General features: G+C 41.1%; 1 protein-coding gene and 1 long non-coding RNA gene across 2 annotated transcripts in view; one reads left to right on the top strand and one right to left on the bottom strand.

Annotated features, from left to right (window-relative positions):
* The window catches only part of LOC109988674 (TGF-beta receptor type-2), a 23640-nt gene extending 3914 nt beyond the window's left edge, over nt 1-19726 (bottom strand). The window contains exons 1-6 of the mRNA XM_020640231.3: nt 19459-19726; nt 15824-15965; nt 14885-15075; nt 9708-10486; nt 8807-8948; nt 498-622 (exon numbers count right to left, since the gene is read on the bottom strand). Of these exons, the coding sequence (XP_020495887.1) occupies nt 498-622; nt 8807-8948; nt 9708-10486; nt 14885-15075; nt 15824-15965; nt 19459-19531 (1452 nt within the window). The 5' untranslated portion in view covers nt 19532-19726. The remainder of the gene's footprint in view (nt 1-497; nt 623-8806; nt 8949-9707; nt 10487-14884; nt 15076-15823; nt 15966-19458) is intronic.
* LOC136177075 (uncharacterized) lies at nt 15858-25138 on the top strand. The gene is made up of 2 exons (XR_010664728.1): nt 15858-15993; nt 24618-25138. It is a non-coding gene; the product is annotated as an uncharacterized lncRNA (long non-coding RNA).

Genomic DNA, 25138 nt, shown 5'->3' with positions numbered 1-25138 from the left:
CAGGAACATACTGTGGTTAAATGGTCTGACTAATCTATTTGTTTTGTTTCTTGGGGTATAACCTCCACCTGTTGATCACTGAATCAGTGTGAAACTATTGGTGTGATGCAGATTGTGTTCCCTGTTTGACTCTGTAAGAAAAATGTGAATCACCCTAAAAAAATCCAAAGCAAAACCAGAGGTTAAGTAAAAAAGAAACTCAAATCATTACTGTACTCTCACTTCCCATTACTATAACCTTTAGTCGCTGCTGTAGCACTAGTTGAACCTTTAATGGTCCACAAGAAAAAAAAACGTGTTCAATGACATTAATGTTCATTCTTATATGTTTTAAATCATTAAAAGCAGAACCTCGAGGAGTCAGTGCGTTTGAGTATTAACTATTTCTTTCAGCTTTCATCAGACCAATGACGCCGTTAAACAGATACATGTCAAAAACACCGCGAAGCCCTCGTCAAAGACGAAAACTAACTGTGTTAGTGTTAGACGTCTCTTACTGTGTGGTTGATCCAGCTGTCGGGGATCTCAGGTCGTCCTCTGTCTCGCAGAACGCTGTCCTTCATGCTCTCCACACACGGGTGTTCCCTGAGGTTCCCAAAGGGTGGCATGTACTCTTTCACCTCTGCATGAACACACACGCACACACACACGCACGCACGCACGCACGCACGCATGCACCCACGCACGCACGCACGCACACACACACACACACAAAGGAATATGTAGAGAAAAGTCAGCCTTTGAACTCTGGTGAAGCTCTGGTTGTTTAGTACATTCTGAAACATGTTGCTAAGTACTAAAAGAAACAGCTCTGTTGAAGAGAGAGAGCAGATCAGATGGCAGAGCCCCACAGCGCTCACATCAACAACACCTCTCAAAGGATTCACTGTGCGCTCCAAATTAAAACTGCAGGTTGCAAACTTTAAATAGCACCGAAGCAGCAAAAACAAGTCAAGAATCCTGAGCTGCTGAAGAAGGGCCAAGGGGGACCTATAGAGAAACACTTATTATCACATTTGTACCCTCAGGGTCAAGGGACTTAAAGTGTCTCACCAAGGCAGCTCAGGCCTTTTGTCGGCTCTCTTACACAACAACGGCCAGAGTGCTTGTCAGGGCGATTTGCTCGGCGAGTTTACTCTGGGTGAGATTTCAAAGCACTGGCGTGGAGAAGACAGTCTGGAAGCTGCGGGTCAAAAGTTTCCAAGTACAAGTTCTCTTTTCATGAATTAATGCATCCTCAGAGTAAAACAACAAATCAAACTCGGCTTGGCTTTGAAGCGTGAAGGGCTCGTTTAAAGAAAACACAAGTTCCAGAGAATCCGTGGAGATCTGAGAAGAGCAAGATAAGACGAGGCACATGACTGAGTGAAGCTTGTTCAAGTAAATAATTCCACTGATTAAAAGATGACCAGGAGAAGAAACACGAGACGCTCCGAAAATAACGTCTCAACAGAGACAGAGACGCCATCAAACATGAAGAAGATTGATCTTTTTTTATCTTTGGAGGCTTTGAAAACTTAAAACCACCTTTTGCTTTTGACTTTTTTTTAAAATAAAAGATTATTATTATAAAAATTATTTACTTTAGAAGGGAGGAAAGTATGAGTTGCAATGGAAACTTATGACTAAGAACGATGATGTCAGGAACAAAAACAAACATCTGGATAAAGTTACGATGCTACAGCTTCTATACTGTAGTTATTATGTTTTCTTTCTGGTATCATTTTGCCACAAAAAATAGTAACATATACCGTTTAGACTAGAGCCCAAACGATTAATCAGCTAGCCGATATTATCTTCCGATATTAGCTTATCCAGTGACTATCTGAGATCGCAGATATACGCCGATATTACAAGATTTATTCACCAGTCAAAAAGCATTTCATTTGAGTTTCCTTGTATTACACTAGTAGTTCTCTGTCACCAGCAGAGGGCGCTGTATGAGTTACAACAACTACTATCACTCTGCAGAGAGTCAGGCGGTGATACACGTTCATGCACAGTTACTTTCCAGTTGAGTGACCATCTTGTCTTCATTCAGTTTCTTCAAAATATCTTTTATACAAGTGTTTGACAATTGCATTTGAGGGATCAATGTAGTTAATGCGTATATTTATATCTATCTATCTCTACAGATCGAATATAGATCTAAGAAAAATCAGTCGATATATCGGTATCTGATATATCCATATCGGTCGGGCCCTAATTTAGACTGCTGCAGCGAATCTTCTTTTAGTATACTGTAATTTAGGGGCATTTTGTCTTTATTTGTAAATAGCATTTAGAAGCTATTGTTGCAGAGATTTCCACAGTTATTGTATCTTCTTACTGTAAACTTAAAGCTGAAATGTTTCCTTTTAAACCATCAGAAGAAAAGAAAAGACATCAATATTTAAAAAAAAGACAAAGTCTCGGGTTGTTAATAAGCTAGTGGGTTAAAACTGTAAAAATACAGACAGAGAGATTGAATGAAAGGCATAGTGTAGAGTTGACTTGTGTTTCCCTGAGTTCAAATCTGTACCACAGAGTTTACATGACTGGAACAAAGCAGTGCCAGCCAGAGTCAGTGAGCTCTGGAGTCACCCACCCAGTCACGAGGAAAACATGTTGTCCCTCTAAGAGCACTGACATTGTACTGTATGTGGATAAATAAGACAAAATTCAATAAAGGTAAAGATGCTCATATCTGCTTACAGGAATAGATCATCTACTCCATCATGTGTATTTCTGTCTGCCTCATTAAAATAAGCTCACAGAAAGATACAAAGCCTCTCTAAAGGAATCAGAGACCAGTACAGAGACCTCTTTTCCTCCACTGAAACTTCCTCTTTTAAAGCAAGCACAGTTCCTCTGGATTGTTGTTAAATCCTAAACACAGTCACAAATAGCACTCTCTATTTCAGCCAAAGGGACAGATATTTCTTTTTGTTTTGACGGATCTGAGGGAGTGTATGACTGTGTTCTGGGACTGAAATCCACTTTGCAAACATGTTTATGTGTTCTTCTCCAAACAATGGGTGCAAAAAAATAAAATAATGATGTGCCGTACAAAGAACTTGCAGTGTAAACAAAAAGTGTGTATTCCAGGATGGAAAGATTGGTCAATCCTGCTCCAAAAGCAAAGCTTGAGGTTTCCAGGCAAACCTTAAATTAAAGTCTGAACTAGCAAAAGCTTTTTGTAAACACAACAAGGGGGAAGGGAGGAATGCTGCGGTGTGCAGAAGTCACAAGATTTCTGCAAAGCAATCTAACAAGTTCAACAGGTAATAATGGGGAACTTACACTATGTCTACACATGTAGGGATGTGGCTTTTGCAGAGTGTGCACATATTGCCAGTCTGTCTGAGAATATACAGCCAACAGAAACTTGGTTAAGTTTAGCTTCAAATGCAGGCTGTGGAACTTCTCTATGATGTGACCCATCAGGAGCTTTGTGATATAAGTCCATGAGGGGGCAGTCATGTTACCACAGACCTTTCAGAGGAGTCCAGGGATCAGTTTCATAAAGATATGTTAGCCTGGTCTGTGGGTTGAAGACAGTGATTTAAGTTTAATACAAATTAAACCTTTTTACAAAAATGCCTTTACATTTAAAACCATATCTCCCTGTGAACTCAGGCTGAAAATCCATGTGAGCACAGTATCAATCTGGCAGACACTATCTATAGATGGACAACAGGATGTGGAGATGAGGTAGACGCCATTCTCCCTGTTGAAGTTATTGTACTGTTAGACCGACTTTGACACAACTATTTACATATTGATGCTATAAAGCCCCAGTGGACAAAAAGCGTGACAACAACTTCTGCAGATTTTGTCTTGACACATGTACTTGTGATACATTTCAGTCCATTTCATAAGCAGCTAAACATTTCTAACAGGAGCTTTAAGGATCTCTGCTGTTGCTGGTTTTACGTTTTTCTTTGGCTTTATTGATACAAACTTAATGTTTTTTTAAAAAGTTAAATGTTCCCTAGGTTAAGCAGAGTAGAGTCGTTGGATGGGGTTAATTGGTAGGCTTTTTTTTTTACTTTGTAAAAGTCTTATTTGACGCTTTATTCATTTTACAGTAGTCCTGTTTAAAGTAGTGCTTAACTAAATTGAAGGCTATTTGTTTCATTTCACTTGTTTTGAATTTGATTTGTTATTGATGGATTTGGCTCTGGGATATATCTCTAAGTATCAATGGTCTAAATGCAGAAGCAACCAAACTGATCCAAAACATACAGGGAAGGAGAAACACAAATCATCCCACATCCTTACATTACAGCTGAAAGCTAGCATAAAACATGCCAGCATCTGAAATACTGTTTGATATTCGTGTCCTGCTGCCCTTCCAAGTTAACATTCTTCTCTAATTATGTTCAACAAAGCATAAATACAGAAAACAGAACAGAAAACCCCTTTCACCTAAACGCATAAATAATGCAGAGAAACAGCTCCCCGCTGAGCAAATGAGTAACACGATCACACAAACATCTTTAGATTCCCAGAGTCTGGAACAAAAAAATCTTGACTAATCCTTTCCCGGGTGCCTCTGCTGGTTTCCATTAGAGCGCGGTGGCTTTGACACTTGTTTGTGTTCCTTGCAGGTTGTTAAAGTCATTTAGTACAGATGTATCCATGTACGTTACACGTTAGCGGGGCTTACTTGTGGACATGTGGTGCAGAGTTACCCTATTAACTCTCAACTCTCACTGATATGGGCTCTAACCTTCACCTAACCCCATTAAAAAAAAAGCTATTTTAGCTCCTAGTGGATTCAACTCCAATGAAAAATAAAAGGAGCATACACTGTCTGCCACAATCTAATGGTTTGAAATCCAAAATTTGCTCTTAAATGTGGACTATGGCAGACATATACACCAGACTATCACCCCCCCCCCCGCCCCCCTCCTCCCCGACCCAGGAGGAGTTTTTGGTCTGACATCTGGAGAGCAGCTGCCCTAACCTCTCCTCCTTTCCAGTCTAGCCCAACCTCTTCCTCCAGGGAATGAAGGCATTTCTCCATCTGCAGCTCCACATACAACCACACCGCTCCACCATTATCCCTCTGCATAGCCCCACCCGCCCGAGAAACGCCCTCACAGTCTCTCCAAGCCCTAAATCTGGAACCAGCTAAATTATACAGAAGAGACATTTTAGGGAACAGAGGCAGAGGGACTGAGGCTTTGAATCCAGCTTTTCCATCCCTCTGAGGTATGTGTATCTCTCAGTTCTCAGCTCTTCCTCTGACTTTATAGTCGTGGAAGATGAAATCTGAAAAGAGACGGCTCATGGCTGGCTGAGTGGCGCTGACGACAGACGTCTGTGTTCTTCTCGCCTGGCAGATCTCAGATCAGACCGTTTCCTCAGGAGCTGTGACGGTGCTATGGAGCTATGTGGTGCAGATCAGACATCTGTCTTACACACACACACACACACACACATACACACACACACACACACACACACACACACACAGAAAGGTGGCAACAGAGACAAGAGGAAACCAGGGCTTCACCCCAGTCGTTATAATGAAGCTCTGCGATGTGTCACCCTGAATTTCAGTGAGAGCACACATGCTCTTATTTTGTCTCATGTGAGGTGAGTTTTCAGGATGTTGTTTTGACTCACTGACTTCCAGGAACATGTGGAAATTTCAAGAAAACCAAGAAGCACCAAAGCATGAAACTCTGAGTCCAGTGTGTAAACATGTCAGGTTTTGTCTCATGTGGCTCTGATGTCAAATCAATACCAGATTTCTGCCAGCTTATTAGCTTTTTTTTTTTTACATAACAGATCAATCACAAACTGTCTTTTCTCCTCTTCACTCAGGGTCTATCAAGGTTTGAGGATTGTGTTTTTACACAATTTTAACCTTTCCTCTTTGGATTTTGGCCTTGATGAACTACAGATTTCTCTCCTCTAGTCTTGATAACACCTAGCTAAAACTGATCGAGATAACAAAAATACACACAACGTATTCCAGCTGTCTTTATCTATAAGCTCTACTCTGGAGCTGGGACAGGAGCCCCTTTGTTTCCCCTCACTCCAGTAAATCCAAACATGCCTGTCCTCCACGTCTGTCTGTGCTGACATGAGTAAAGCTGGATATCTACAGTGTGGCGGTGCAGTGGGAGAGTAATTAACTGCTGCTTCACCTGCCTGAGGGGAGGAAGAGAGAGACAAGGCAGGGAGAGGGAAATGTAGAAAGATTGAGTAGAAAGTTTGGAAGCAGAGAGGGGCACAGTTTTTGTGTGAGGAGTCAGAAAAATGGGTCTCAACTGGGTCTGAAATTCTACAATTCACTTAGCAGACGCTTTTCTCCAAAGTGACGTACATCAGAGAGTAAGTACAACAGAAGTAAGGATCTAGAAAAAAGGGAACAATGTCAGTAAGAGCAAACGATCAGCTTTGAATCTGATTGGACACACAGGTGCTTGAGAGCTCTAATCAGTATAGAAACCATCTTATAAGTCATCGTTATCAAACAAAAACCATCGTCATTACCATCATCATCATCATCATCAATAATATGGTGACCATCATCATTAAGTTAGTAGGTATTCATGAAAGAGCTGGGTTGAGCTGAAATCAAGGCTGATGCTGTGGGAAGTGTGTTAACATCTGAAGAAATTCAGAGTAAAGGAATGAATGGACAGATGAGCAGGATGAATGAAACTATTGTCTCTAAAATCCTTCAAAATGAAACCAAGAAAAAGCCTCAGAAGCCTCATCCATACGTACAACTCCAGTCTAAGAACAGAACGTCTCGGGGACTGTGCTTCTCTGCAAAACAGGATATAGTCTATTTTCTTTTCAAAGGTGTACCCACAGGGCTCACATATTCCTGCTGCTTTGGAAGGAAAAGCAGAAGGGGATTGTGGGTCACACGGCCATGGCCAAGGTTACTCTGGGGCAGTGTGACTGTGCGATACATTTTGAGGAGGCCTCCCGGGAGGATCAAAACAGGAAAGCGCTAAAGTAGAAGCATTGGTGCCCATGAGCCGGCTTTCAATCAGCGCTCTGACACAATGGAGACAGGAGCAGTCACAGAAACAAGCCGCACCACAGAGACACTAAAGGGAAGTGAAAACAAACGACTGACTGCTGACATGAAATACTGCTCTGTGGTTTGCCTTCAGATAATCACCCATTTCTATTATTTGCACATTTCCTGGCCTTGTTTTTGCAACAGAATGACAAACACAAGTAACAGTACATTAGGAAAGTGAAGGCTTCGAATCCTTGGAACTGCCACAAGATGGATCATGTGATTTGGTTCCCACAGTGATTAATGGGTCATGGAGGACACACACATCAGTCCTGTCACACATGCAGTGAGTGAGCTCAAGGTGGAGTCCATCACCGCGCTCCTAACTGGTAAATGTTCAGTGTGTTTGTATCCTTAGAGGTCAGACGAGCTCTTTTCTTTTACAGTATTTTCTGAGGATATTTACACACACTCCATAGGGAAATTCATCAATCAGTGCTTCTATTGATTTCCTATACACTCAGCGGTCCAGGCTAATCTCTAATTCAGCAGATACGCCATGTTATCTCTATTATTAACTACAGTAAAGGTCACAAGGGATGTTTATGTGCACAGTGGGGCCACCATGAGTGCTGCACTAAGAAGTATCAGGTTTAAAATAGGCAACGATTGATCAGGATGAAGACACAAATAAACACACACAGGTGGGCGTTTAGAGCAAATAAGTGAAAGTCTGATTAAAGGAACAGTTGAGTTCTGTTGTTTTTGGATATTATGCTTATTACATTTTTTGTTCACAATTAAAGCTCCTGTGAAGAATTTTATTTTCTTATGAAACAGACTGAAAATGGGGGAACCAAAAATCGACACAGGCTGTCTGTACAGCCTCTGTACATGGCGCACGCGAGCTAACCGCTGGGCCCATAGCGCCCACGCACAGGAGGTTCCTGGCAGTCTTCATGTTATGCTTTAACAGACAGGATGTGTGCTTGACTTTTCTTTCTGCTGGAGGCCACTTGGAAGTTGTTGCCTTAGAGGCTCTGGTATGCAGATTGTGTTACTCTACGCTTGGGACAGCACTTCCTACAGTGCCCCTTTATTGTATTCCTTTTGATAAGATAGGCTATGCTTAGCTCAGAGAATGGAAATAATCTCTAAACAAACCATTGGCAAGACATTGTTATTTATAAAAAACAAACCATTCCATCAAAGAGTCCAACTATTAGGATTTCTAAAAACCCCACAGAACAGCAAAAGTCTACTGGATCTACTGAGTGGTTTGGACTACACACCCACTTCTGGCCTGTTTTTTCTAGCTGTCCTAGTATTTTGAGAGAAGGGGACAAGCTCAATGGGTATAACAAACTCTTATTCACCGACTGTATGTGTTAAGTAAGGAGTACAACTAATCCAGCATGGACACTGCTTGTCATAGTATCTACTGTACACCCCTGTAAACACGGCTGTGTCTGTTGTATCAATTCATTAAGATTTATTCTGTTAATCCCTCAGGAATCTTTTAATAAATGAATTATTCATATAAAGCTTAACTCAACAGTTTACTTAAAGTTGCTCAGACTAAAAAGTCAAATATTGTGATTAGGTTTCCACAGCAGTTTGGAGATCTTGTGGTCCTAGGGCCCTTTTAGATGAACATTATGAAAATATTTAAGATAAAAAGTAAACATGGAAATGTTCAAGATGATTTCCCTTAAAGTGATAATTATGCTATGAATTCAAATATTGACTAAGTGATACGACAAAGTAGTTTCTCAAAGCAGTTATATCTATGATCCAAACAGTTTGTCACGTTTTTCGATCATGTCTTACCTCCTATTGCGCTACACCTGGAGATGATCTCCCACAGCACGAGAGCCATCGAGTAAACATCCGCCTGTTTGAAACACTCGATGTTTTCAAGGTTGATTCTGGACTCCAACACCTCTGGAGCCATGTATCGGGCTGTTCCCACCTTAAGAAACAAAAAAGGGGGAAAAAATCAGTTTCCTACAGTACATCGTGCTAATCGAATGGGAATGTATAATATTGCTTTGTACATCTTAAACAGTTTAAGGAGCTTCCTTTTTCCATGTAAACACAAGTATTATATAGTCTAAAGAAGTCCTTACCAAAGTCTTATTTACCTGCTGTGGTGAGGTGTCCTATTACACTTTACCTGAATTATAACCATGTTTGATGTATATCATAATTGGAAAAGCAAAGGTAGCTCTAAGAACAACAACAAGTTGCCTGTCTGAACATGATAACAGCCTTGAAAATGAGTTCACGCTCACCTGTAAATGAATTGAAGGCATTACAATGCACTGGGTGTGCTGCACAGCTTTTCATAATGAGTCATTCTCACAACACAGTGTAATATGACTCTTGCCTATTACATCAGGGTAATGAGTCCATTAAGAATCAATCAGGCCTGTTTGTTATGTGAGTATAATATAAGAGTAACCTAAGAGCACTGTTATCCATCAGAGGCCGTGATAGAGCGAGGGAATAATATTTAGAGATGAGATCAGGAATGAAAGTTTGATGGATAGCACGGCTCTTTTCATGGTCTGATAACTTCAAAGATATAAACCACAGGGTTCGATTGGTCTGTGTCTGAGGTGCCAGTGCAAATTACAAAAGAAGGGTATTCTTTATTTTTTTAAAATCTCTAAAGGGAATACACGAAAAAGGAAATGAAAACCCAGAATTAAGGATAAAAAGGTTTCACCTGTCCACTGTCGGCTAACTCATCCACAGACAGAGTGTTGTCCAGGCGGAGGGCGAGGCCAAAGTCACACAGGCAGCAGGTCAGGTCGCTCTTCACCAGTATGTTGGAGCTCTTGATGTCCCTGTGAGCAATTGGCACCTTGTAGCGCCCGCAGGGCGTGAGGTCGCTGTGGATGTGCGCCACACCTTGTGCTAGCGATGCCCCCAGCTGCCACAGGTCGTGCCAGCTGACAATATGGTGGATCAAGTATTCCTGGAGGTTCCCTCTCGGCTGGTATGCTGTGATCAACCAGTACTGTCTTTGCACCTTCCTCTCCTCTGCCGTCAGGAAGTGAAGCACATTCTCGTGCCTCAAATCGGCGTCGGAGAAAATGTCCTTCTCGTTCTTCCAGGACGCGTACTCCTCGTACTGGAAGATCTTAACAGCCACCGTCTCGAAACGCTGCTCCTCGCTCACAGAGGAGCCCTGCTTCAGCTTGGCTTTGTAAACCTCTGCAAAGCGTCCTTTCCCGACCTGGACGTCCAGTTCGATAGGCAGCAGCTCGGTGTTGTGGTTGAGGTTGTTGGCGAGCGTGGAGCTGCTGTCAGAGCCTTCGTCGTCTATCATGATGGCGTGAGCGTCGCTGAAGTCCAGACCCTTCTTACGTCTGGAGCTGGCCTGCCTCTGGCGGTAGACCCGGTAGCAATAGAAGGAGGTGATGACAAAGACAGCCATGACCAGCAGAGGCACCAGGCTCACCAAGATGACCGCCACCACCTGAGACTCCTTATCTGAAGGAACTAAAGTGGATGAAGGTGATGAAGGTGATGAAGATGATGAAGATGTCATCAGCTTTAAAGAGGCTTTAAAAAGAAAATATTTGCCAGATCAATAGATAAGGTGCTAGGTGGTTTGCCCCACTCATTCTTACAACTTTATGTAATTTACTTCCCTTTCATTGTTTCATTTTTAATTTAATTTTAATTTTATTTCATTATGTAAATGATGAGAAGCTATTTAAAGACCCCTTATGAACTGCACTACTTAGGTTATGACCTAAAATTGAACATGTCTAAATGTCTGGCAATTATTCTGATGTTATGTTGTTGATGTTTTTTCTGTTGAAAAAATAATAAAACATTTTAGTGGCAAAAAAAAAAGAGGCTTTAAAGCATGCAAACAAATATTTATATGTCAACAGTAGCAAACTCTGCTCTTTCCACTAGCATTTTAGCATCTTTCAGGTAATTGTTTTGGTTTTATGATAACTGAACTGGGATGATGACGATTCTCCAGGATTTGTCGTTGAGTCTCTTGTGTGAACGTTATGTAATCTATTTTAAAACACTTTTTTTTCCACTTGGGGTTAGGGTTAGGGTTAGGGTTAGGGTTAACCCCTAACCCTAACCCTAACCCACGATTATAAATACACTAACAGTTTGCTTCCCAGAATAAACAGAAATTAAAAACTCAAATTCCGCCTCATCAGATTTTTATCGGCAGCATCAAGTTAAGAGTAAATTAATATTCTCGGAACAGTGGGGGGAACCTGACCCCCACCCTGTGGAATGTCGAGAAGCATCTGAAAGCTAAAGTTAGCGCCTGGACCACAAAGGCAAAGTGCTCCAAACCCTGACCCAGTCAACCACATATTGTTTCTCTTTATAGTGCGTCTGATTCTTTTAATTTTAGACATGCTGTGTCTGGGAGCTGCTACGGGTTTGGCAAACAGGGATAGTTTCTGCATGTGCTGTGTTTATGCTCCACTTTTTGAAGCTACAGTCATAAAAGAAGGACTATAAAAGCTATTACTAGACACAAAACCTCAAGTGGTCCTCAGTTTGATGACTTCTTCATTTAACAATTTATATGGTATCTATTTTTGAGAGAGCAACACTTATTTTCCAAACATTTAGAATTTTAAAATGACTAAATACTAAATTATTAAATTTAAAAGAAATTCTACATCTAAAACCTAGCTGAAGATTTGGATTGCAGAATGTGAGATTGTGATATTTTAAAAGCAGAAATACACATATTGCTCAAGAAAAGACATGAAACTCATTCTTGGGTACTTTTTTGCTGTGAGAACAGAGATAGTTGTGATAAAGGAGGAGGTGCCTGCCCAGTCAAGCCCTCTGGTTTCTCTTTATTTTCCTTCATACCAAACAGGAAACCACATGTCTGAAATCCTCAACATGGCCCCAGACGGTTTGTTTTTATTTTCACGGAGTGAGCAGCTATTTCTCACAACAAACCTGTCACTGTGCCTCCTGGACTCGCTCAGCATTTGCCAAACATTTTAGAGAGTATGAAATATTTTATGTTTGGGAGAACGGCTTCTGTGAGCTGCAAACATTGTGAATAATCATGAGAATTACTGTTAAATCTGATGGGCTGCAGTCCAGATTCAAACCCCCCCCCCCCCCAGAGCCCATGTGCCTGCAGGTTGCCATAACAGACACTGAAGCTTCAGTGTTTAACCAGCTCTGAATCTGTCTTGAAACCTTTCTGAGCTTTAGCCTCTCTCCATGTTTTAAAGGATTTCCAATATTTATCCTAGTTTAAACACGTTCCTGTTAATGGAGAGTATTAAACAAAATGAGGCTTTTTAGGTCATGTAGAATGGCCAACCTTCTCTGGTCAAATTAAATACAGACCATTCCACACCTTAGAAGAAGGACATACTGGCTGCTGTATTGTTGTGAGAGAAGCCAACACTTAAACATAGCATGTTTCCTTAATGTCTGATGATGGAGTAAGGTTGGGTTGTGATTTAATTCAGTAGATGTCTTACATGTTGCTCCTTTAATTAACGTTAAGAAGTTTTGTAGAAAGATTAGATTAGCTTTGAACAGAATGAGATCTATTTTTCTCTTCTTCCTGTGTTTATGTTAAGCTAAACTAACCAGCTTTAGCTTAACATCCTCAATGCCACTTCCTGCCATTGAGGATGTCCAAAGAACACGCTGTCTGCGGCGAGCTCATGGCATCCTTAAAGACTCCTCCCACCCTGCCCACAGACTGTTTACCCTCCTGCCCTCCGGCAGGCGCTTCAGAAGCCTCCGGACCAGAACCAGCAGACTGAGGAACAGCTTTTTCCCCAGAGCTGTTTCTCTACTGAACTCTACCCCCCGAACTCTGAACTCTGTCTCTCTCTCTCTCTGACCCCCCTTTCCCCTCCATATCACCTCACACCCCGAACTCTGTATTCTGTCTCTCTCTCTCTCTCCCTCTCTCTCTCCGCACCCTGCTGACCCCCCTTTCCCCTCCATATCACCTCACACCCCGAACTCTGAACTCTGTCTCTCTCTCTCTCTCCCTCTCTCTCTCCGCACCCTGCTGACCCCCCCCCCCCCCCCCCCCCCCCTTTCCCCTGCATATCACCTCACACCCATCATCCCCCCACCACTCCTCCTGGTCACACATACATATCTCTCATCCATCTGTATTATTGTATTATAGTATGTTCATATTATGTCCATATTCTTTATATTATCTGTAAACTAGTATAGCATGCTCACTGCATCTTAATCTGTATATTATAATCCTAAGAATACACTTATTTTGTAGCATTACTTATTTATAGCATTTATTTATATTTATTGCATCCCATTAATCCAGCCATCCAGATTTACCTAATAATTCACTTTTTTGTCTACATCTGTAAATTTTGTAATTACTGTACATAGCACAGAATTACTGTACATAGCACAGACTCTTGCACTCAATTACTGTACATAGCACAGACTCTTGCACTTTCTGCTTATTTGCACTTCTGGTGAGATGCCAAACCTCATTTCGTTACTCTATACTTGTATATGTGTAATGGCAATAAAGTTGAATCTCATCTCATCTCATCTCTTATTATATGAAGGGACAGATATAGCAAGTATGCTGATGAACATTATTTAAATGTATTAAACTAAATTATTAATTGATACATTTTATAGAGTTGTTTTTTTGCTGATTGACCTGGTATGACAAACTTGTTCAGGTTCAGTCCCTTTAACTTCCTTTTTTCCAGTGCAAAAGATTTCTTAAACACTTAAAAGCACCATGAGCCTACATGTGAAAAAACTTTGGGGTTATTTTTTTTCCCAGTGTCTTAAATTCATCCTTCAGTTATGGGAAAAGGAGCTTAATCAGAGCAATGCTTCGAGCTACAATGACGCACCCGGTCACTAGCGAGAGAGAGAAATTCTTCCAAGATTTACTGGTATTGTTGTCTCACATTTGTTATTCCTATTGAAGCACCGTCATTACAACCCTGTCTCATGTTAGTTCCTGAGAAGTCAAAGAGAGTGCACAGACATTCTCAGCAGCAAGACGATGTATTTCCATTACGTGGTGCTTTGCACTGTGCAGATGCTTTCAATTTGGCTCTCAGTGCAGAGCCAGGTCGCGGACATGTACCTCAGTGTTATTATTGCCTGGATGCTGTAGTCAAAATAAAATCTGATACCAGGGCCAAAGTTGTAACTGGATTATACAAGTCAATGTTTCCCAAACCTGTTTGTAATCAGGTATCTGGAGAGGCTTACTGTATAGAGAACATGTGTTCATGCATGATGCCTTACACGACAAGCTGATAGAAGGTGGCATAATAATATTAGGTCTACTCTGTGACTATGACGTATGTTATGTTGGACAGATGTGTGAAGCAATGAGAAATTAAACATTATTACTGTACTATTTGAACAGAGAGTGAATATAATAAACTGTTGTTAAATTGACCTTTCTGCTCTTTTAAGATGAAAAGACTGATACCACTCTTTTGGTCACAGTAAGGAACATTTGAGCTTCATTTAGCTTTGCATACAGACTGTTAACAGAGGGAAACCGTTAACCAGACTTGGAACAGAGTCAGCTGTATTATCAGCTGTTTTTGTCTGTTGTAGGTAGACTTTAATAACCTCCAACAGTGCAAGCTATCTGCACATAAAATCATGAACTCTGGTCTTGATGCAAAGCTACTGTAACTAACTAGCTGTTGATGAGGGTTTATTGTGATTGCATGTTATCATACATTTATGAACATGTGGTATTTCCTGTGCATGGTAGATGCATCCTACAGATGACTTTTATATCATTTTTTAAAGGCACAGTTAGCAAAAACCTCTGTTGAAGAAACTCCCTTCAAAGTTCAAGAGTTGTTGAAAACACAAGATAAAGAAAGTGAAAGTGTCTTAACTCACGGGAGTAAAAGAAGATGTGTTCATTGCACTCGTCCTCGGAGCAGGAGCAGATAAAGAACTGTGAGCCCATGCCCTTTCTTTCTTTCATCTCACACTTGCTGTTGTTGTAATCCTCCAGGACCAGGCCGTACAGCTTCTGTGACGGGCTGTGGCAGACCGTATCAAAGGTGACGTTGTCATCCTTCTTCCTCCTTGACAAGACAAAACACACATAGAAAACGCTGCTTTACTAGATTGACTTTGATTTATACAGTTTTGGTGTAAATTCAGCTTTTTTTTTTGGGAGATCCATGTTATAATGTATCAAGGAAATGTTTGCACGTCAACAGTTGTGCAAATAAAGCACTTTTCAGTCGTACGGTGATAAAGTGGGAACTGTAAAAGTCAAATTTGTCTCCTTCAGCAGTCTATAGTCTCAGCAGTATGTAAATGATTGAATACAGAGGTCACATTTGCAAACAGCAAGATTTTCAAACACCAGTACAAACAGGAAACAAGGAAAACCCTGAAACTGCACAAATATACATATTTAAAATTCACTCCCCTGCTGAGCGGGGATGTGAGAAACATTTTAAAGAGGTACTGCTGTCCATGAGCCGGTACCTTTCTGCTGACCTCAGCTCATAACATGCCTGCAACCACGCTAATGTAATGAGAAACAGCAGCACGGCCTTAAGCTTTTAACACAAACACAAATCTGCTTCCTGCTGCTTCTCACAATGAAAGTCAGATTCAATGCTGATGGGGGGTTAGGGTACTCACGTGCTGCTGTCATTATCCAGCTAACTGTCTCTACAAGAGGACTGACTGACAGAGTGTTCACACACCAAGGAAGACATTTTAACATCTGAGAGGAAACGATTCATGAACTCACTTAGTTCACTTAGTATGAACTAAGTGAACGACACATTCAGAAATATTAATCATCATGAAACTCACCAGATACTGACACACACATCTTCATCATTAGGGCAAATGGATGTGATGCCACAGCCCACCTCGCACCTCCCTTTGCCCGTGCAGTCGGTTTCCCGCACGTCACAGAACTTGCACAGCCTTCTCACCTTCATGATACTGGATTCTAGGAAAAGAAAATGAAAGGGAAGACGGTGAGATATGTTCAAAATAAATGTGTTTCGTTAAAGACTGTATAACATGAGTGGACTTTTGTAGCCTTGAGTTGGGCCTTCTGTTACGGCATCTTGTTTCTTTTTGTTTTGTGAGTGACTGTAAGTGACCGTGATTGGACAATACTGGGATCAGTTCTTTACATCTCTTTCCTGGTTGACACATCACCGTTGTTACTTTTCAGTCACAGGTTTCCATTGCAGATCGATTACCCTGATTCTTCTCATCCATTTCACTCTGAATTGGACCATCATTTCCTGATTGAAATTCATTCTGTGTAAAATGATTTGAAAGTAAATAATGAGACCATAAAGTCAACAGGAAAAAGTTTGTTGTGGTTACAAAAATCAGCAGAGAAATGGGATCATTTTCTTATCTTGTTCTATACAATCAAACATCTTTAAGCTAGCAGTGTAGTGAGCCCCTGCTGGTCATTAAAAGAAAGGCAGTTATAATAGAATTTATAGAAAAATATTAATAGAAATAGAAAAATTTAGAATCTGAAAACTAAACTCCACTTCTCATGTGGAGTCTATATATTCTTCTTATTTAATTGGCTTGACTCAGCAGCATTTTAAAAACTACCTTAAAATGATGATTAATAACTGTATATTCGTATGAAAGAAAATCGGACATTTTAATTAAAGGGAGGGAGTCTTTTGGAATGTTTCAATAAGAAAAAGCATATTTTTCAACAAGCCACAAGAAAAATCCAAACTATTTTATCCTAGAGGGCAGGACAGATTTTTCTCCTCTGTAAAGTCTGAACAATAAGAGCAGCACACAGTGGCATCCACCTCCTTTGGTCTTGTTCAGACTTGACTTTGCCGGCAGGCAGGCAGGCAGGCAGGCAGACCCATATCAGTGAGACAGACTGGATTGTGTGATGAGTGCCTGTGGGTTTGATAATCATCTAGGGAGACAACTGGCAGACAGGCAAGAACAACAAACAAAGGAGAAGCGAATGCATCCCCCCTCGCTGAGGAGTCTCTGATTTGTCACGCCGATGATTTAGCTCCTCATTTGAAAGGTGTTGTGCTATGGTTGTTCATAAGTATCGGAAAAAAGGAGACAAAAAAAAACAGGAGACAGTGTCTTTGCTTGTGCGGATAAATGTGTGTACCTGTGTTTACATGTTGTTGAGTGCTTGTATCGTGTCCTTGGACTGAGAGGCTGATAATGAAACAAATCATCCTGTTTGTGAGAGGACAGATGGAGCACTAAGGAAGCTACATAATCCCTATACTCCTCTCAAACTTTCCTTTTCCTAAATTAGAGTCCCTCCCTACCACATTAATGGCCTGGAGCTGGAAATGATCCTAAAAGAGGATCCTCCAGATTTCCCAGGATCAATCTAGCACAAGAGGTCGAGGCGTCATCAGGAAAGAATGTTTCTTACATTCAACTCCACGTTACTGTGATGCGTTTGTACATGTGTACACAAAGAAGACTCAAGAGGCACATTTAAGAACCAGTTAGGCCGGTCGCAGTGATTGTATCGAGAGAATACTGAAGACGCTACTCCTTCAAGATGTTTTAGAGTTCACGTTGGGGTACGAGAGACCAGACAACAAAACAGGAAACGAAAAAAACATGTGACAGTTTTGCTTCAGCAAACCCACATAAACCAACTAATGTATGCTCCACGTGCACAGGAAGCTGAACCTTGCATCAGAAAACACAAGCTGAGAACACAGCTGGGAGAGAAATTAACTGTAGTTAAAAGATCACAGGCATAAGAAGTACTGCAAATAAATATGTGTGATGTATCTGAAGAGCTGGTTTTCTAAAAATGGCACTGGCTGTGTCTTTGATCACATGATCACAAAGTGAGATATTTCAGAGAGGGAAGTGTAAAGTAAGACTTCTCGTCGGTGAAGAAGTGTGCTCACCACTTACTGCATACTGACTTAAGGAAAAGGTGCTGGGTGTGTGTGTGTGTGTGCTCTTAACCGCTACACAAAAAGACCTCTGTGTAAATCCAACCAATCTGCCGGGTGGAGGTAGACCTGCAGCTTGTAGCAGCAGAAGTGAAAGAGCAACAACTGAAGGGTAGTAGGAAGTACTAAGTGTTGAAAGCATCCCGCCCCTGCTGCCATTTAGTCCGATCCAGAAAGAGATAGTGAGGACGAGTTTCTCACAAACAAGTCTGCTCTTTGAAACGGCTCCTTGAAGGGAAGCAGGCTCATGTGTGTATATCCTTTCTCTATATCATTGTTAAATAATACAAGAAAGAAAAAATCTAACTTTCCCATAAAATGTGCCTTAAATAAAATTAAAACACGTCAAACAACGGCAACAACAAAAAGAGTCGAGCATGTGAGGCTTTTGTATCTTTTAACGGCCTCAGACATACAAAACTTAGACCGATCAGCTTCCTTATCCAAGTTTGTCTCAACAAATGCAAGGTAAAACTACCCTTTTTCAAGAAATAAGAAGGTCCACAATTTGAGTGATATGTGCACACAGTCGTGTAGTGTGATAAATTGGGGATAATAAATGAATGAGTGGTTTGGGAGCCAGAAGCTCCGCTCCCTAAAAAGGATCTGAAATTCCCATCATTGTAATAACAACCTAGTAGGATATTGTACTTCCTGGAAGAACTCTCACAAACAATAACATCAAATTATGACACTAGAACTCCGGCCTAAACCACCCGAAAGAGCGCTTTAAAACTGTTGGTGAGCGTTTGAAGTTAATCAGCACTGAGGGGGATAGATAGCACAGAACTGAGTGGGAAGGTGGTGGACCTGGAGTAATTCTATCATTAGAACAATCCTCTGAAAGAGCATGTCATTTCAACCCAAGAGGCGGTGCTGTGGAGGGGATGAATGGTAGTAATTGTCACCCAGGGCTAGATATAATTGCAGAGAAGTGGGGGAAAGAGGATTAGGAGCAGCCAAAGCCACTTGGTGCCTCTGGGACTGAGTCTGAGATACATGAATGTAAAACAGTGTACTCCAAAGGGGGGGCTGCTGTAGACCTGTTAGCAATGCGGGTGTACATCAAAGATGGAGCTATGTGGTGGGCTTTAGTAAGGACAGGTGATGGCCTCCTCCGAGCTAATGTAGCATTAACAATAAGCAGGTAAGCAGAAGTTAAAGAACACTACAGGGAGACAGGAATTGTGCTAGCAAACAACCCAAAGGCTCCTGAGTGACTTCAAGGCTAATAACCTGCGCACTTGTTTATGACATGCTAATATGGCACTTTATTTGTGCCATTTGGTTTAATTTGTGCTGTAAGTTGACTTTAGAAAGGTTTAAAACGTTCATGTTAAAAGTAAATAACATAATAACCTATAATGTCCTCAAAGAGGAAGCAATTTGTCAATTTGTAACAAGCTAACGATTAACAGACTCTCCAGAAAGTAACAGTCACGTCGCAGCTGTAATGAGACGCAGCCGCGTTGCAGCTTTGGCAACTTTTCTAAAAGTTCAACTCACCCGTTTCCTCCAGCAGAAGACTAGCAAAGAGTATCATTCCACACCAGAAAGCGGAAAACCGAAGTAGATCCATTTCGAAACGGACTGTATGCTCCTTTCTCTCTCATGAATTAAACGAATAGGTTTAAAGGAGTAGACATCCAGACTTCTTGTGCCCGCCTGTTGCTCCTCTGAACTCCCTCACAGCTCCGAGTAAGAAGGAGCAGAGTAAACACACCAGGCAGGACTTGCCCTATATGACTCACAGTATGTGTGTACTTTTCCTGAAACAGGAAATCTTCTGAGGGGTTGGACAGTTTTTTTTTTCTCTCTTCTTCTTCTCCTTCTCAGTCGTGCTCATGTGGCTCACACAGTCTTGAACCATGTCATTAAGAGGCTAACAGAGCAGCCAGGACTTGAAATGACATGCTTGAAAATAGCTAAACCAGCGGCTGCACATATTGGCTACAAGTAAAAGCAAACACCCTGATTTACTTACAAAGTTGTCACACCTTTAAGAAAAGAATGCTTGTATTTCATTTTAAAACAAAATTGTAATTTATACACAGTAAACTCCTTAAAGTGTCCATAAAATTACAGTCCTCTGCCTTACTGGAGAGGTGCCAAGCTCTCAGTTAATCAAGGATGACATAAGAAGTGTTGAGAGCAACTCCATATCTCACAGTGTTGGTTTTTATCGAAGACACACAGAGGTTAAGTCCACTCTAACACCCATAAATTACCCGTTATTGCCGGGGCTTTGCAGACATGTGTTTTCGCTCTGCATACTGGAGAGGTGATGTCAGGTTTCACTCCTGACCCCATGACCCCAGAGCTTATAACTCTCCACACAGGACGTCTGCTCCCTCTTACACCATCGCCTCACTCAGCTTTATCATCAGCTCTTGTGCTGCAGAGCCTGTTAAAGCGTAGGTGTACTGTGGAAAATGGAGCGCCTTAAATCTGCAGAACTTGCCTTAAAATTGTCACATGTCTTAACTGTCTTCTGTACCTAAATAATCAAGTGACTCCCGTCTGTATATTCATGGGTTGATTTTTAACAGGAACTAATAAAATCCATATTTTAAACAGTTACAGGATTAAATAAAATAAAATAAATGTTATTTTAGGAATTTTAATAGCCTGAGAAAGGGTTATTAAAATGCAACAATAAAATGAAAATAAATAGTCAGGATGATTTGGTTACATGATGGGATTCAAGTCAAGAAACAGATTACATTGAGTCAAAAGATTGTCATAGTTGATGTTGCCAGTTTAGAAAAACAGGAATCAGATGTCTGAAATGTGTGTGACTCATAATGTCAGAGTTTGCACTTTGGTTTAGCACATTTCACCGACCTTATTTTACTTTCAGTTCTGATGCGTGTGTGCAGTTGGTGTGTGTGTGCCAGGCAGTGGTTCAGCACTGCAAGACGGAGTCCAAGCCACAAGGTGGAGACCCGACAGCACTGTGGGCCCAAAACGGCCTTTCCCCACTGACCTCAGCACATGTGGCGTCCCAGAGGGTCACAACATCCTGCTCGCTGACCACAACACCCAAACAAACTTTATTTGCTTCATTTGGACAGGAAACCTCCAGAAAAGCTTATTTAAAACATGATCTCTTTGAGTGTGAGCCTTTTTTCACTTTTCAGCTTTTCCTCTGAACAAGTTTCTCAGTGTTCTTTAAACCTCCTCTTCTCTACCTCATTGCACAAACACAGATAAACAAGCAGCAGGCAAACATCCTGAGTGGTATTATGCTCGATAGCAGGTGGTTGGCATTCCCGTAAACTGCTTTGGTCGAGTGGAAAGGTAAACAGAGCGACCTGACGACAAGTCTCTGGACACATGCCTTGAGATAACACGATGGCAAACAAGCGGCGTGCTGCAGCACATTACAGAGGCGTTTGGAAGTGTCGGTCTCTCTGCACCCTGCTCTGCGAGTTAAAGGAAAAAAAGTGGTATAACAAGCGCAGCATCTCTCCCACACACAGGATTATATGCATATATTGTATGCACATTTCTTACAAGATCTCTCCCCCGCACTGAGTGCCAACTGGAGGTGTGCCACAGAGAGAGAGAGGGCTCACAGGGAACCTGAATCATCAGTACTAAGCCGAGGGACCCCAAGTTCTGCAGAGTTAGAAAGATGCTGAATTGCTGCTGAAACTTAAAACCAATATCTGACAATTATGTAGAAATTCAGCTTAGACAAGTTTTGAATTTTAGAGTGTTTCTTCAAGATTTAGATTGTGTCTGGATTTGGCATGACTAGACATGTTTTTACATGAAGACAATAGTGTAATAGTCTCATGATGGAAGATGATTATAAACATTCATATTATTATTTAGAATATTAAGGTATTTGATAATGCTTTCTTGAAGAGATTGGTTATTTGGATTTATATCAGTAGAGGAGATAGGTTGGGTGGGCACCATGGAAATTGAAAGATGCTTTTGCATGGATATCACCCCGTTTTAAATCCTGCATACAATCCACTTCCTATGTGCTCCGGTGGCCATTTTGATTTTTTAAAGTTGGTAGGAGCAAATCACATCATCTCAGTCATCTTGTGAAGGGCTCTTTAGTTCTGTAAATGTTAAGCAACATTTTTAAATCTAAATTTCCCTCCAAAAATTGTTTCCAAGATAAACTGTAAAATATGTGAGATATAACATCACCTGTTCTATATGATGCATATCTGCTATTTTAATCACATATCACCATGCAGCTGGCAATATATTCTATATATAAAGCAAGTGCGTTTTAATTTAGCAAAATATCCCACGGTGTGCCTCAGTTTTACTCAATGGAGACTTGCATTTGCACATTTTTGCTGAAGTTACATCTAAGCGATGTGCCTTTCACAAAAAATAAATGTATTGTTTTAGTTTGTGCATGGTGCTACAGTCTTCCTACTGTAAGAGCTTATATTTATTCACTTCATGCATTGCACACCATCCTCTTGTAACCTATAATTTTACACGGCAGCACATTACACAAGGGGAGCCTTCCCGTGCTGCAAGTGTCTGTTACATTAAAGACATTACTGACATCTTTAATGTTACTGACACAAACATTGATCCACAAGTTGATTCATCTTATTTGCAATACAGCTAATGTGTGAATATTATTACAATCAGTTCATGAATGAATCATATAGATGTACTTCCTGATTTCAAGAGTAGTCTCACGAGATCCACTGTCGACTTCGATTGATGATGATGTTTTAAGGGCAACTGGCTTTTAAAAGAAAGTAAACTGCTGGATCACTGCACCCACTGCACACCAGCCAACCCTTGCAATGCGTCTTTGTTAACCAGCCTCAATAAGAACTATTTTACAGGATAGAAAGTCAAAACACAGCTCATGCCAGAGGAAAATAAAGAAGACTCCTTGGTCCCACAAGCTTAGGCGTACAGCAGAGATAAACATTAAAACAACTTGCAAATTACTTGTGAGAATAAATGGCTCAACACAATCAGGTCATTTTAAAACAGCACTGACTTCAGTTACACAGCACATAATTAAGCTGCCAACGCAACACAAATATGGAATATGAATTTCCTCTGTGAGTGTGTTATTTTCTCAACCTGTGAGGTGAACGTGTGTGCCTCGCTTTTCCTCGGCAATCCTTCTGATACCTTTTTCACCCCAGAGAGTTCTCATCATCTCTCAAAGTATTTTAGTAACACTGCACAGGATTCAGAAAAGAAAGAGTCTTCTAAGGATCTGAACAAAAAGAGGAGTCTGTCTGTGTGTCTGTGTGTCTGTGTGTCTGTGTGTCTGTCTCTCTGTCTGTGTGTCTGTCTGTGTCTGCCTGTGTGTCTGTCTGTGTGTGTGTCTGTCTCTCTGTCTGTCTGTGTGTCTGTGTGTCTGTCTGTTTGTCTGTCTGTCTGTGTGTCTGTCTGCCTGTCTGTCTGTGTATCTGTGTGTCTGTCTGTTTGTCTGTCTGTCTGTGTGTCTGTGTGTCTGTCTGTTTGTCTGTCTGTCTGTGTGTCTGTCTGCCTGTCTGTCTGTGTGTCTGTGTGTCTGTGTGTCTGTCTGTTTGTCTGTCTGTCTGTGTGTCTGTAGGTCTGTAGGTCTGTAGGTCTTGTAGGGCTTTCTATATTTCAAAAGCATCTCCAATATTGATCCTAGTTTGAGCACGTTTCTGCTCGTGGAGCTTATTAGAAACATGCAGAGGCTTTTTAGGTCGGGTACAATCACTTCTATCTGAACCACTTCTCTTGACCGCTTCCATCGCTGCAACACCTGTTGCGACCTGATAACTCGTTTGATATCTGGCAAACCGAGGGGCATCCTAAACAGCTGTGTGGGGGTACCTCCTCTGGTCAAATCAAATACAGACCATTCTAGACTTGTTGTCAGAGAAGCCAGCACTTATATTTAATAGATATCGTACATATTGCTCCTTGAAACACAGCGTCTTGCTTTGAATTGCATTGCACCAACTTTACCACAAAGTCTACCGAAGTCCTGAGGAAATCTGAGTCAACACAACTTGCCACATAGTTTGCATGCTCAATATGAACACACATGGTGGCACACATGCAGAGTCATACACCATATCTCCCACACAATGAATTGGCACTGTTTACTTTGTGCCATTGGTTAATCTAAGGAAGGTCCGATCTAACAACAACAGCCTCTCTCTGTCCGCTCCTAATCCTGTGCTTTGTCCAGATGTCCAGCCGTAGGAAGGGAGCGTTTATCTTATCAGCTTCAAAGGTTACAACCTTTGATATCAGGACACTTTTAGGACCATTGTTCTCTTGCAGAACATCGATAGGTGTCCCAAACAGTCCCAAAGGTTGTTTAGGAAAAATAATTCATAGCAGGGGGAAGCAAACCTGTGAGAAAAACATTGTGGAATGACTCTCATCCCTGTGTGACAGTGAACATCCTGTTACTCGCTGCACTTCATGTGTTGTAATGAAGTGACAGATGTAAGGTTAGATTGGATTCTCCTATTTGTACACACTTTGCATGTAATGCAGTTCTTTTATTTGGAATACATCGTCTACCTGACAGCAACCCTGTGCGCTAAATGTAAAAGGTCACAAAGTTGTAAATAGAGGAAATGAAACAAAGAGAAAACTAACAAAGCAAAAAAAAACCCACATCTCCTTTCATTTACTGCAAATGTTTGAAGTAACCCTCTCTCTCCTTCCAGCAAAATGCCACTCATCAACCATTTCAGTGGCTTTTTACCCAAGATGCATCCCGAGTATCTAAGTGCTCTGAGGGGGGTTCGTGAAGATCCTGAAGATGTCGGTCATACGATTCACCAAAGCAAGATTAAAGGGAACAGACTGTTTAAGCAAAGAGAAGAGTGGTTAAGCTGCCCTGCCCCCAATAAAATGTTTCAATATGAGTACCTAATGTGGCCGAGGATACAGTTACACACAAATCCAACCAAGGTCTGGTCTGTTGCAAGAAGGGAAATGCATCATATCAAAGAGTTTTTTCAAAGGAAACATACTGCATGTACTTCATGCATTAATCAAAGACATCTGATTTATAATACAGAGGGTTTGCAGGCCTGCATCGTATCAGCATTCAGATCCAGTCAGGCAGTACTGATGAATGCTAGAACGTTACCAATTGCATGTTCAACTAGTAATTAAAAACTGTACAATGGTAATTAACTCAATGTTTCAGTCTTCTCGGAAATAAAATGCTAATATGAATTTA

The sequence above is a fragment of the Labrus bergylta genome, chromosome 19 (genome assembly GCF_963930695.1).
Source record: "Labrus bergylta chromosome 19, fLabBer1.1, whole genome shotgun sequence".
Classification (NCBI taxonomy): domain Eukaryota; kingdom Metazoa; phylum Chordata; class Actinopteri; order Labriformes; family Labridae; genus Labrus; species Labrus bergylta.
This window is presented reverse-complemented; position numbering and strand designations above follow the sequence as displayed.